Source organism: Giraffa tippelskirchi, chromosome 6 (genome assembly GCF_054371585.1).
Source record: "Giraffa tippelskirchi isolate mGirTip1 chromosome 6, T2T-mGirTip1v1.2.pri, whole genome shotgun sequence".
In the NCBI taxonomy this organism is placed as follows: domain Eukaryota; kingdom Metazoa; phylum Chordata; class Mammalia; order Artiodactyla; family Giraffidae; genus Giraffa; species Giraffa tippelskirchi.
Genome location: NC_137280.1, coordinates 133,640,687 through 133,654,663, shown reverse-complemented (window position 1 = coordinate 133,654,663; position 13,977 = coordinate 133,640,687). Strand labels below are relative to the sequence as shown.

Sequence of the window (13,977 nt, the reverse complement as noted above, 5' to 3'; positions counted from 1 at the left end):
TGTCTCACTCCTGTAGAAATGTATTTAGTGACCCTTACAAAAGCCTAAGTTTGGAAGATCCATGAAGGGATCAAAGGAATCAAAGAAGAAAATGAATGTAGGCTTTTTTGGAGGCTGGGAGGGGCTAGAACATGGCTACTTCAAAAGGAGGCTTCAGGGGGCACAAGGGTAAGGGAGAGAAGGAAGAGAGGTAGCAGGAGGCTTCACATGAGATAATGCTAGCTTTAAAGACCAAAATCTACACTCTTTCTCTTGGGTGTAAACAGGAAATGCCAAGTAAGATGAAATAACAATAATAACCTCTGTTCCTCCTACACTATTCTGATTTCCAGAAGATGGCCTTCATCTATCTTCATTTGGTAAGCTTGGGGAAGATAAAGGCTTTTTTTTTTTTGACCATGCTGCTTGGCATGCAGCATCTTAATTCTCCAACCAGGGATTGAACCTGTGCCCCCTGCATTGGGAACACGAAGTCTTAACCACCAGACCAGCAAGGAAGTCCTAATGTAAGTCTTTTTAAATATATGATGATCCACTTTAATCATAAGAAGATAAACACAAAATGAAACATTACTGAGATGCCATCTTTCACCTATCTCAGTGGTAAATACTGAAGTTTAACAATGTACTCTGCTGGTGAGGCTTAGGGGAAATACCCTTTATTTGTTCATGGGAATATCAACTGGTATTACTTTTACAGTGAGAAATTTTGCAATATTATCAAAATTATTAACATATACTTCCTTTAATCTAGCAATTTCTCATCTGGAAATTTAACTTATAGGTACTTTTATTTGCACCTCAGGAAAATAACATAAGTTCGTGAATAATCACATAGCATTATCTATAATGTTACAAAGAATAGAAACAAACCAATATCCATCAATAGAGACCAGTTAAATAAACTGTGGAACAACCACATGGTAGAAGAATACATAGCCATTCAAAGGGTCATATGTATATGCATTAAACTGGAAAGACCTCCAAGATATAACATAAGTGAAAAAAATTATAAACTTTTATAAGAAGATGGGAAAATAAGAGTATATATTTACATTTACTTGTATAGGTATACAGGAACTCTACAAAGATCCATAAGGAATTTAAAAGTGGTTATCTTGACTTTGCAGGTAGTAGCAGCAATTGGGTGGATGAAGGGACAGGGTGGGGGAGATTTTTTGCTTTTACTGTTTAAATTCAGATGTTTTAAAGCTTTTAAACTGTGTAACTGCTACCTGTTCAAAATTTTAATTTAAAAAAATTTATTCTCTCCATATCTCTACCCTGAGCTCCCACTCACTGGCGCCAGCTCTGGGCTGCGAGGCCTCCCAAGACAGTTCTGATCCTTTTCTGTGGGGCAGGACTCCAGCCATCTACAGAGAGGTCTCCTCAGATGATACAAATCCGCTTCCTGCCACTGCTGCTTACGGCACATGGTTCCCACCATCTCACTGCCCTCCCTATGGTGGGCACGAGTGCTGTTCACCAAATGTTTCTGCTTTTCCACCTCTGAACACATGGCTGGAAGGCATGCCCTGGCTTCCTGTTACTGGATGAAGTCAGGTGATTAGTTCTGGACTCTGAATTATGAGAAGCAATGATTATTACTTCTGGCCTGGAACATTTAGTAACCAGTGTGAGACCCTTCAGAGTTCTTTGTTCTTTGCCAAGTCACCGGCCATGTTCCAGACAGTGGCTGGTGTCAGTTTGGGTTCCAGAGTGAGCATGACACTGGGAAGAGCCCCAAGTTAACCCACAGTGGAGCATAAGGAATGTGGAAATCTCACTGGTTGAAACCACTAAAAGAGATGGGGGTCGTTTGTCTCTGCAGCACAGCCTCGCCTAGCCTGCCTAGGACACTCCTGAAACAGTATGAGCAGCCCCAAGTGAGACTGAGACTTTAACAGCCCCTGACCTCAGCGCCAGTAGGGATCATTCTACTCACAGCACTGCCTCAATGATGCCCTGGATCTCCCGCTGAAGCTCTGGTTCCTTCCGGTAGGTCTCCACCAGCAGCAAGGCCTGTTCGTAGCTGGCACAGTACACCTTATAGACTTGCTCCAACTCCTCTTGGAATTCCAGGAATGCGTTACCTGACAGTGAAAAGGCAACAAGTTCTCAAAAGCGTGTCTGCATGTCCTCTTGCTTAGAACAGGGAGGCCGTGAGTGACATGCTAAGCACTTCAGCTCTGACATAAGACTGCCTGGCTTAACCAGCAGGGTAACCTTGGGCAAGTCACCTCACCTTCCTGAGCTCCCATTTTTTCGTCTTGCTTTCAAAAGGCTGCTGTAGGATTAAGTGACAGAATGATGTAGTGGTGTGTGCTTAATAAACAGTATCTATAATTACAGCAACAGTATTGATAATTCTCACATTTGGACAATGCTTTATAGTTTACACAACACATTCATGTTATATCTTTATAATTACCATGTGTACAAAGTACAACTCCAAACCCTGTTTACAAAGACACCCTACAGCACAGCATGGATAGTCACAAATGTGGGCTTTGGAGTCAGAGAGAAGTAAGGCCAGATTTCCAGCCAACCCATTCCCAGTAGTACCGTCTAGGGTGAGTATCTGATCCCTCTGACCCTCCATATTTTCATCTATAGACGGGAATACAAATAGTACTCACTTCCAAGTGTTCACTGGGATGATTAAATTTAAAAATGCATATAAAGCACCTGACACAAACTTCATTTCCCAAAAACTTACCAACTGCTTATGTATTGACTATGTATGAGGCGCTCTTCTCAGTTCTTTGAATGAAATAATGACCCTGCCTCATGGGGCTGATATTCTCATGGGGAAGATAGACAATAAATAAATATATTACACATGCCAGGTAGTGATGAGTACCACAAATTTAAACAAAGCCAGATAAAGAATTAGAGGTGGCACTGTGGTCAAGAATCTGCCTACCAATGCAGGAGACACAAGAGATATGGGTTCGATCCCTGAGTTGGGAAGGTCCCTTGGAGTAGGAAATGGCAACCCACTCCAGTATTCTTGCCTGGAAAGTTCCATGGATAGAGGAGACTGGTAGGCTACAGTCCATGGGGTGGCAAAGAGTCAGATGTGACTGAGCAACTAATCACATACACACAGAAGATCTATTTAGGAAAGACCTCCATAAAGATGTGTATGTTTAGCACAGTCCAAAAGAACCCATCCCTGGGAAAGTCTGAGGGAGAGCAGTGCCAGGCTTAGGGAGGGACAAATGCAAAGGCCTTAAGGCAAGTGAATGCTTGACATGCAGGTGACACAAGAAGGCAGGTGTGGCTGGAACACAGTGAGCAAGGGCACAAAGTAGAGAAAATAAACAGGAAACTGAAGCCAGATTATGCAGGGCCTTGAAGCAAGTAAGTATGGTGTAGTAAGGTGTTCAGGCTTTATTCTAATGGTGGCAGGAAGTAACTGGAGGGTTTTGAGCTGGGGTGACAATGATCTAGTTTTTGTTTTAAAAGGATCACGCCCATGCTCAATTTCAATAGCACTTACACTAAAGTTATAACAATACAGGAAAGACTGGCAGTCCCCTGCACATGATGACATGCTAAGTTGTGACATTCTACATTTAAAAAAAAATGGAAACTTATGAGATTAGTTACTTATTGGGGAGACAGAATGGGATGGAAAGAACAGGGAATGGGATAGGATAGTAGGGATGAGAGGGGAACAATGCTTCACTGAATATACCTTCTTATATAGCTCTGATCTTGGAACCATGGTAATATTTTACATACTCCCAAAATAAATATACAGCTAAGACAAACCAGGATGTGGAAGTTTCAAAAAATAAGGAATGAATTTAATTCTATTACAAATGAATAACATAACCACATTGAAGGGTGTAGGAAAAAATTAACATAAGTATTTTTCACAAAGATACAAGTTAGTAATTCTGATTAAAATACAACATAACCAAAAAAAAAAAAAAAAACTCTACGTGACTACTCACTTCAAACAAATAAGTAAATACACCATGGATAATGGCAACCATTTCTACCTGTCACAGATAGATGATGCAAATAAGAAAAGGGGAAAGATTAGAATGAACCCTGAGATACTGGACTGGAATTGGAAGTATCAGTAGGAACTCATGGTTTTATGTATTTTAAATACATAAATATAGATGGGCTTCCCTAGCGGCCATTGCAGGAGATACGGATTTGATCCCTGAGTTGGGAAGATTCCCTGGAGAAGGAAATGGCAACCCATGCCACTATTCTTGCCTGGGAAATCCCATAGACAGAGGAACCTGGTCGGCTATAGTCTATGGGGTTGCAAAAAGTTGGACATGACTTAGCAACTAAACAACAACATAGATGGATAGATATAGAAAGAAATGTAGATATGTGCACATTCATGTGTTGGTATATATACACATATTTCCTAAATATCAGCTAAGAAGGCCTAGAAGGAATGACACTCCAGGAGCAATGAGCACACCAAAGGTAGGAACCAGGTCTCCCAGGAGAAAAGCTGATCACAAGGATAGGGCAGAGAAAATACAAGATGAGCTGAGAACACCTTGTGGTGTCAGAAAATAAGAAAGTGCTCATAAATTGTTGGAGACACATTGAAAGGACACAGGTTGAAAGAGCTCCCTATGCCAAAGCTGGTAACATTTGAGCCAGAAAATGAATAATAATAGTACTGGATTCTGACTCATGGAATAAAGTAAATATCCATGAGTTTATACTTATATGAAAGTTGAATAAAGAAATGAATGGGTACAGCACAGGGAATATAGCCAATATTTTATAACTATAAAAATCCATAACTATAACCTTTAAAAATTATGAACTGGTGCAACACCTACTGAAGCCCACACACCTAGAGCCCATGCTCCTCAACGAGAGAAACCACTGCAATGAGAAGCCTGAGCACAACTAGAGAGAAGCCACCAATCACCTCGACTGGAGAAGGCCTGCATAAAGCGATGACGATCAAACACAGCCATAAATAAAATAAATAAATAATAAAATCTGTGAATCACTGTGCTGTACAATTAAAACATATAACACTGTAAATCAACTATACCTAAAAATTTGAAAACTAAAAATAACTTTAAAAAATGAATAGAAGGGACATTTCTTGCTTATAGAATAAGAATTAATAAATGTAGGAGGAAAGGGGAATTTGGGGCAAGCAAAATGGTTAAAGGGGGTCAACTGCCTGGTGACAAATAAAAACTAAATTTTCAGCTGTGGGCACACTGTAGTATATGTAAAATCAAATGAAATGTACACATGAAACTATTAATATATACTAAGAATATTATAAATCAATTTTAATGCAATCAATCAAGCAATATATGTAGAAGAAAAATAAGTCCTAACCACTGGGAATTTCCTCTACTTAATTTTTCCGTAATTCTAAAAGTGCTCTAAAAAAAAAGTCTATTAGAGCTATAGTATGTTGAGACTAAATCAGGAGTAAAACATGGAAAGAGGAATAGCTATTAAAAGGCTACTACAGGACTTCCCTAATGGTCCAGTGGATAAGAATCCGCCTTGCAATTTGGGGGACACTGGTTTGATCCCTAGTCTGAGAAGATCCCACATGTCTTGGGACAACTAAGCCCATGAGCTGCAACAACTGAAGCCCATGTGCCCTAGAGCCTGTGCTCTACAAGTGAAGCCACGGCAATGAGAAGGCTGTGCACAACAACTAGAGAGCAGGCCCCACTCTCTACACCTAGAGAAAGCCCAGGCAGCAACAAAGACCCAGCACAGCCAATAATAAATAAATGTTAAAAAAAAAAAAAAAAAGGCAAGACTATTTGGTTGTCTATCTAAGGGGATAGTGGTGAGGGTGAAGAGAAACGTATTAGTCACAAAAGGGCAAGTAAGCCATGGACCACAGGAAGCCCAGCTAAGCCTAAAGCCTGCTGACGCTGTGTGTTGTACCTGTGAAGTGCACCAGGCCCGCCTTGAGACAGGGAGTATCTGGACCAGCATGATCCAGCTCTCAGCAAAGGCTCCCACAGCGAGACTACCACCCCAGGAACCAAAACCCCTCCCCAGTGCTGGTCAAGCCAATCCTCAGAAAGAACTCCCTCAGGAGAAGCCCCCAGAACAAGGGAGAACATGACCAGGAAAGACTACCCAAAATTTGCAGTTAGGGAGAATGCATAGGACAGGGAGGTCAGCTAGCTGCAGAGATGACCTCACTAGGAGACAGCTTGGGTGTAGCCCTGAAACCTGGGGCGGTTCCCACACTCTTCTCTACTTAGGCTGTTCTGCAGGAATGTGACTTTTGCCAAAGAAACTGCATCACACCAGCATGGCCAGGGGCAGGGGTGTCTCCATAACTGAAGGTGGAGGAAAGCAAACTTCCCTAGAGCAGACAGCAGAGCTGTCCAACAGGCAGGAACGCAGGGGCACCAAAGACTTATTTCTTCTCCTTTTGTCCTCCTTAGTCACAGATTAGAAAGAAGTCACAGCAGCTAAGAGTTACTCAGTATCAAAAGGCCACTCTACCTCTGGCTGGAGAAATGAGAAAGGGAGGCAGGATGTTGTCTGAAGGAGCTGCTCAAATCATGACTCTGTGTGGTCAAGCTGTTTGACCTTAGGAAAGTTACTTAACCTTTCTGAGTCTTCATTTTTCTTCAATAAAGTGGGGACGATAATGTTGTTGTTCAGTCACTAAGTTGTGCCCGACTCTTTGGGACCCCATGGACTGCATGCAGCACACGAGGATCCTCTGTTGTCCACTAATAATAATAATCAACAAGTAACAGGGTCATGAGAATAAAAAGGGCTATCACATGTTCAGTTCAGTTCAGTTCAGTCACTCAGTCATGTCTGACTCTTTGTGACCCCATGCACTGCAGCACGCCAGGCTTCCCTGTCCATCACCAACTCCTGGAGCTTACTCAAACTCATGTCCATCAAGTTGGAGATGCTATCCAACCATCTGATCCTCTGTCATCCCCTTCTCCTCCTGCCTTCAATCTTTCCCAGCATCAGGGTCTCTTCAAATGAGTCAGTTCTTCACATCAGATGGCCAAAGTATTGGAGTTTCAGCTTCAGCATCAGTCCTTCCAATGAATATTCAGGACTGATTTAGGTACCCATAGTCATGACTGGCACCGAAATGGGTACTATTTTCATACAGATGGCATGAAACTGAGGCTCAGAGACATGAACGAGATGTGGGTAACAGAACCTTGCAAGTCAGATTCCAAAGCCCCTGCTCTAAACCACTTGACCTATAAGCCACGGGCCATATATGACTCCTGGGAACTTGAAATATGGTGTATCCCAATTAAGATGTGCTGTCAGTGTAAATGACACTGGATTGCAAAGACTTTGTACAAAAAAAAAAAGTAAAATGTATCATGAATAAGTTTTATACTAATTACATGTTGAAATATTATTTTGGATATATTGGGTTAAATGAGATATATCATTAAAATTAATTTCACTGCTTTAGTTTTTTTAATGTAGCTACTCAAATGTCTTAAATTAAATTCATGGCTCACCCTGCATTTCTTTTAGATAACACTGAACTAGAATATGGTGCCTTCCAGTGACAGGAGCCCGTGGGGGATCTCCACAGGGAGCTGCACTTGGAATCATTCATAAGAACACAGAACCTGACTCATTTGGGAGGTTCATGCCTGACATTCAAAAATCTTTTAAAATGCTGTGGTATGGAACTCGGATAAGGGCCTCCCTTGCATAGCAGGGCCTGGGGGGCTGAGAGAGGAATAGGGAGAGCTGGTAGAAACCAGCTCAGCCTTGATCAAGCATAAAGTTGCACCTAGGAAAAGAAAAGCCCATGTGGATTCTTTGTACCTCTTTTTGGCTAACAACAAGGGGCAGAGGATGAGAAGGCTATTTTCTGTACACTTGGTAAAGGCCAGGGGACAGGCTTGCCAAAACGGGGAGGGTGGGAATATAAGATGCTCAGTTAAATTTGAACTTCAGATAAATAACAAAAGTTTTACTATAAGTATGTCCCAAGTATTCCATGGGATAAACTTAGTATAAGTTTAGTATACTTAGTAAACTTAGTATAATTTTCATTGTTTATGTGAAATTCAAATGTAATTGGGCATCCTGTATTTTATGTGGCAAATCTATCAGGGAAACAGGGAAGCCAGGGAATGGAGGATGTCACCAGGCTTGGACAACGTAGCATCTTAACTTTTTTTTTTTTTTGCATCATAACTTTTTGCAGGTTAAGCTGGAAGGCAGAGATGAACAAGTAAGGACCCTTAACAAGGAATTAGTTGAATCTCAAACCCATAGCAACAGAAGATGCTAACCTCAGAGTCCCCAGATCCCTGGAGCGTCTTCAACCTGAGGCTGTAACAATTTCTATTCAAAGGACTTCCCTGGAAGTCCAAGGGCTAAGACTCTGCATTCCCAGTGCAGGGGACCCGGGTTTGATCTCTGGTCAGGGAACGAGATACCACATGCCGCAACTAGGAGTTCACATGCCGCAACTAGGAGTTCACATGCTGCAACTAAAATCCAGTGCAAATAAAATGTAATAAAAAATTTCACTCAAATAAGTGATCATCATTAACAGAAATATAGATAAAGTGATAAAAGATAAAAAATATCTACCTAGATACTGTTAAAAAATCTTGTTCCTTAATTTTGTATTCTTGGAACAACAGACTGGTTCCAAATAGGAAAAGGAGTACATCAAGGCTGTATATTGTCACCCTGCTTATTTAACGTACATGCAGAGTACATCACGAGAAACGCTGGGCTGGAAGAAACACAAGCTGGAATCAAGATTGCCGGGAGAAATATCAATAACCTCAGATATGCAGATGACACCACCCTTATGGCAGAGAGTGAAGAAGAACTAAAGAGCCTCTTGATGAAGGTGAAAGAGGAGAGTGAAAAAGTTGGCTTAAAGCTCAACGTTCAGAAAACTAAGATCATGGCATCTGGTCCCATCACTTCATGGGAAATAGATGGGGAAACAGTGGAAACAGTGTCAGACTTTAGTTTTTGGGGCTCCATAATCACTGCTGATGGTGATTGCAGCCATGAAATTAAAAGACACTTACTCCTTGGAAGGAAGGTTATGGCCAACCTAGATAGCATATTTAAAAGCAGAGACATTACTTTGCCAACAAAAGTCCGTCTAGTCAAGGCTATGGTTTTTCCAGTGGTCATGTATGGATGTGAGAGTTGGACGGTGAAGAAAGCTGAGCACCGAAGAATTGATGCTTTTGAACTGTGGTGTTGGAGAAGACTCTTGAGAGTCCCTTGGACTGCAAGAAGATCCAACCAGTCCATCGTAAAGGAGATCAGTCCTGGGTGTTCATTGGAAGGACTGATGTTGAAGCTGAAACTCCAATACTTTGGCCACCTCATGCGAAGGGTTGACTCATTGGAAAAGACCCTAATGCTGGGAAGGATTGGGGGTGAGAGGAGAAGGGGACGACAGAGGATGAGATGGTTGGATGGCATCACCAACTCGATGGACATGGGTTTGGGTAAACTCCGGGAGTTGGTGTGGACAGGGAGGCCTGGCGTGCTGCGATTCATGGGGTCGCAAAGAGTCAGACACGACTAAGCGACTGAACTGAACTGAACTGATCATTTAAAGGAAATAGTTGGGCTTCCCTGGTGGCTCAGTGGTAAAGAATTCACCTGTCAATGTAGGAGACACGGATTCAGTCCCTGGTCTAGGAAGATCCCATATGCACTAAGCCTGTGCACCACAACTCCTGAGCCTGAGCCCATCTACCTTTCTGAGCCCATCCACCCTTGTCCTCTGACTCCACCTGAAAACCCTTGACCATAAAAGTTTTATCAAGTAGCCCCAGAACAGGAGACGGGAAGGGACCGCAGAAGTTTGAAGTTTACACCTACTCATTCCTCCTCCTTTATGTCTGGTCATCCTAACTATTTCAGAATCAGGAGTCCACTTGCATCTCTCACCTAGGTGAAAGTAAAACCACCAGCTGATCTTGTTACTTCCACTCTTGCCACCCTTTCACAATCCACTGTATGCAACTACCAAAAGGATCTTTGAAAAAGAAATCTGACTATGTCACTCCCCTGCTCAAAACTGTCCAATGACGTCTCATCACACTTAGGAGAAAATCCACACTCCTAGAAGGCCTTGCAGGATCTGGTCCTTCTCTGCCTCTTCTATCCTATCTCCTATACTCTCCCCTCACTCATTGCCCTGGAGCCTCACCAGCCTTGTCCATCAAATATCCCAGGCTCATCTCTGCCAAAGAATAGGGCTTTTTTCTCTACTCTTCGTCTAGATCATCTCATAGCTGGTTCCTCCCTAACAGGTCTCAGTTCAAATGTCCACTCCTCAGGAGGCCTTCTCTTTTCTCAAAAGTTACTACATTTGTTATTCTTTAAATTACAAATTACTACTTAAAATTCTCCTGTTTATCTGTGTATCTTCTGTCTCTCTCACTCACTAACCCAAAAGAACAGAAGATCAGACCCTCTGGTTGACTAGACCCTTCTGTTACCTCAGCACACAGCACAGTGAATGGCACACTGCAGGTCATCGTTAAGTACCTATTGAGTGAATGACTGTGAAAAAAACCCTGGGACAGAGTCTCAGCCACACCACTAACCAATTATGTGTCTATCAGTACGTCCTCTCTGTCTTGAGGCCTCAGTCTCTTCATCTGTAGTGATGGGGTTGGGCTGGATATCATTTGAGGGTCCTGCCAGCTCTGACATGCTGTGTTTCCAGGACACCCAAAACAGCCTCTCATTGAGCTGCATCTCCCTGGATTGCTGGGGAAAGTACAGCAATGACCACATGCCTAGAACAATTCCACGGGAATCTCAGGCTGCCAACTGCCCGGTTTTTTGCTCACCGATCAGCTGCACTTGTCCCTCTTCCCTGGAGGCTGTCTCCTGCAGATCATGAAGCAGTCTGCTGTTCACCTTGATGATGTCATCGATGTTTGAGAACAGGACATCCAGATCTCCCTGTGGCAGCTAAAAGGAACAAAGACTCTGCGGAAGGTCGCTCAGGAGTTCGGTAGAGTGATTTTTCTGTAGGTTTTGGACAGTTGTCAAGAATAGTCACGCCATCGGGGTTCCATCTCTCTTGGGAAGACCGTTTCAGAGGAGTGTTTGAAAGGACTTTGAAATTTTAAAAATTAGGTATTTTTATTACTCTAAGAGAAGAGAGGAAGAGATGGAGCACTCAGCATGAAAGGAAAGCTGAACTGCATTATCCTGGGTCTGCTGCCAACTATAATTTTTCTTCTCTCATTTCCCCATCTGTCATATAAGTGTGGGAAGTTGGACTTCTTTCCAGCTCTGACACACTTGGCACTTACCACTATTACCTTTAGATATATTCTGAACTCCAGCCCCTATGAACTAAACTACACCACTGTTAAAAGGATGCAGGATATCTACATATGTTGACTGTGCTCAGTTGCTTCAGTCATGTCCGATTCTTTGCAACCCTATGGACTGTATCCCACCAGGCTCCTTTGTCCATGGGATTTGTTAGACAGGAATACTGGAGTGGGTTGCCATGCCCTCCTCCAGGGGATCTTCCTAACCCAGGGATTGAACCCACGTCTCCTGTGTCTCCTGCACTGCAGGCAGATTCTTTACTGCTGAGCTGTCAGGGAAGCCCTATATAGGATATATATACAGATAGAAGCCATGGATGCACAATCAAGTGGGAAAAGCTAACTGTAGAAAAATATCTAGAGTATGCCTTATTTTTGCTAAAATAAGTAACAATCTATATTTGTTTGTTTAATGCCTCCAGAGGAAAAATCCCAATTTCTGGAGGGTGAAATAAGGGAGGGTTTTCATCTACATTATCTGCTTATTTCATTTATACAATAAACACTAATTGGAGTCCTTTATTTATATGTCAAGAACTGGGATACACTGAACTATTAATAAACAGCCTTTCCCCTCATGGACCTTACATGCTAGGGGATGGCTGAAATTTTAGAAAGAGAGTCTGTGTTATTTCTGAAACTGGGGCGAAAAAGATGTAAAAAATGAATACTAAACTAGAAACCCAAGTAATGATAACTTTTTCATGTTACCACCCTCCAAATGAGACAATTACAAATAGGTCACTTAAAACAATCTGTTTTAAACTTAATAAAGGGCTATTTTATCCATTAGCTCATTTAATTCTCTGAGGTGATTCTTCTCTGCCCATTTGGCAGAAGAATATACTAAGACTGAGGAACTAACACTTTTTATACTAAGGCTTCAAGGTGTCAAAAGCCTTGCTGAAGGTGCAGGGCCAGTAAGTAGAAGTACCATGACTTCACATTCACCACTTTCCCCTCCATCAAGCCTGCTCCAGGAACAGATGTGAGGTCTCAGAAGCCGGGACCCATGTTTGCCTCTATAAAGACAAGCTGAGTGTGGCCCCACCCAGGTACCTGCTGCAGGCGGCTCCTAATGTCAGAGGCACAGAGCTGGAGCACGTGCAAGTAGGAGACCTCGGTGTTGATGAGTTCCCTGACAGCCAGCCTCTGCTGGAGCAAGGATCTGTCCTCAGAGGGTCGATCATCCCCATCTAGAGCACCAGTTCTGGATGACAGCGAATCGTCCCCATGATTCATCATGTCAGCAGGTTCTAGAAAGACAGACACATCCAGATTCACTTCTGGGAGCTCTACTGGAACATGCTGCCTTTAGTCCAGAGACAACTATTCACCAAGTGGCCTAATAACATCTTTAGCTGCCTACAGAGTCAAGATGAACTATCTATTAGTATCTGAACAAATCTTAAAAGGTAGAACGCAGCTCAGATAATTGTTGACATTTTTAATTCATTTCCCAGGATTCAGACAATGTGCTTGCTTGGCTTTTTCTTCCTTCCCTCCCCCCCCCAGCTCTCAACCCAGATTTCTTTATCTGGTTCACTGACTCTCTCTCACCCTCTTTCTCCCAACGGTTCCCTCCTTTTCACCTGCCACTACCCCATTCAGGCCACACTACCTATCACCTTGACTATTTCTACAGCCTCCAGGATCATTGTTTCAAATCCAAACCCCTCTCCCACCTGCTGCCACCCTCACCCATTCATCTTGGATATGCTTCCAGTTTAAACTTCCTGAAACAAAGCTTGTGATCCTGGTTTCCTCTGCCTCTGGCCTCATTTTTCCTCTTCCCTGACACACTCCAGTGAAAGAAAGCCATGTGCTTTTCTCCATTCCTGCCTGGTCATTTCCTGCCTCTGTGCTTTTGCACCTGCTGTGAACCCTCCCATGCCCCTAGGCTCTGACATTCATCTCTAGGCCTTTCCTGATCTTCCCAGCCAGACGTTCTTTTCTCTTCTATCTCTAAGTTTAAAAAGTACAAATGGCAATACTATGGACAAGAAAAATCTCCCTACTACAAAACACCTAGAAATGCAAGATCAGCTCTAACAAACTTCCTTTCCATTGGATGGCAAGTATTGCAAGAAAGTAAAGGAAATCAGCAGGGATCCCCAAGCAGAGGGAGTGGAAAACCAGAGCAGGAACAGCTAAGCTGATGCAGCTGTAGCCGAAGTGGACAGGGTGGGCAAAGAAAAGAGCACTGCCCAGCTCAGTGATTCAGAGACTTGGGCATTAGTGCCCAGGCAGAATCAGGAAGTAAGCTCCTTTCCTCAAGCATGCTAGCGAAATGGGGGACTAGAAAAGAAATGCCCCCCTACCTACACTGAAAATGACACAGATGTTTCTGCATCTTGACTTGGGTCTTGAGTAAAGGAAAAGTCCTTCCTGAAAACTCATAACAGGCCTGCTTTCACTGGATCGCAGGTTCAAATGTATACTACACATGTGTTCCAAGGAAGTCAATGCTGAGAAATATGCCACAACAAAAAAGAAGTCCTGGACTAACGCTAGTATTAATACCTACAGAAAAAACTAAATGTCTCCAGGAGGACACATTCTTAACCTAGGCCACATGGTACTCCAAGAGATAACCCTGTCCTGAAGATGAGCTTAAAATCCAAAATTACAAGAACTCCAGTGTAAG

The 13,977-nt window shown here is 42.7% G+C and overlaps 1 protein-coding gene across 11 annotated transcripts in view; it reads right to left on the bottom strand.

Moving 5' to 3' along the window:
* ARHGEF37 (Rho guanine nucleotide exchange factor 37) overlaps nucleotides 1-13,977 on the bottom strand; it is a 79,511-nt gene that overhangs the window by 25,364 nt on the left and 40,170 nt on the right. For all 11 annotated transcript variants that reach the window (XM_081495759.1, XM_081495761.1, XM_081495769.1 and 8 more), the window contains 3 exons: nucleotides 12,390-12,586; nucleotides 10,836-10,959; nucleotides 1,946-2,093 (listed from right to left, as the gene is read on the bottom strand). In XM_081495759.1, the coding sequence (XP_081351885.1) occupies nucleotides 1,946-2,093; nucleotides 10,836-10,959; nucleotides 12,390-12,586 (469 nt within the window). The remainder of the gene's footprint in view (nucleotides 1-1,945; nucleotides 2,094-10,835; nucleotides 10,960-12,389; nucleotides 12,587-13,977) is intronic.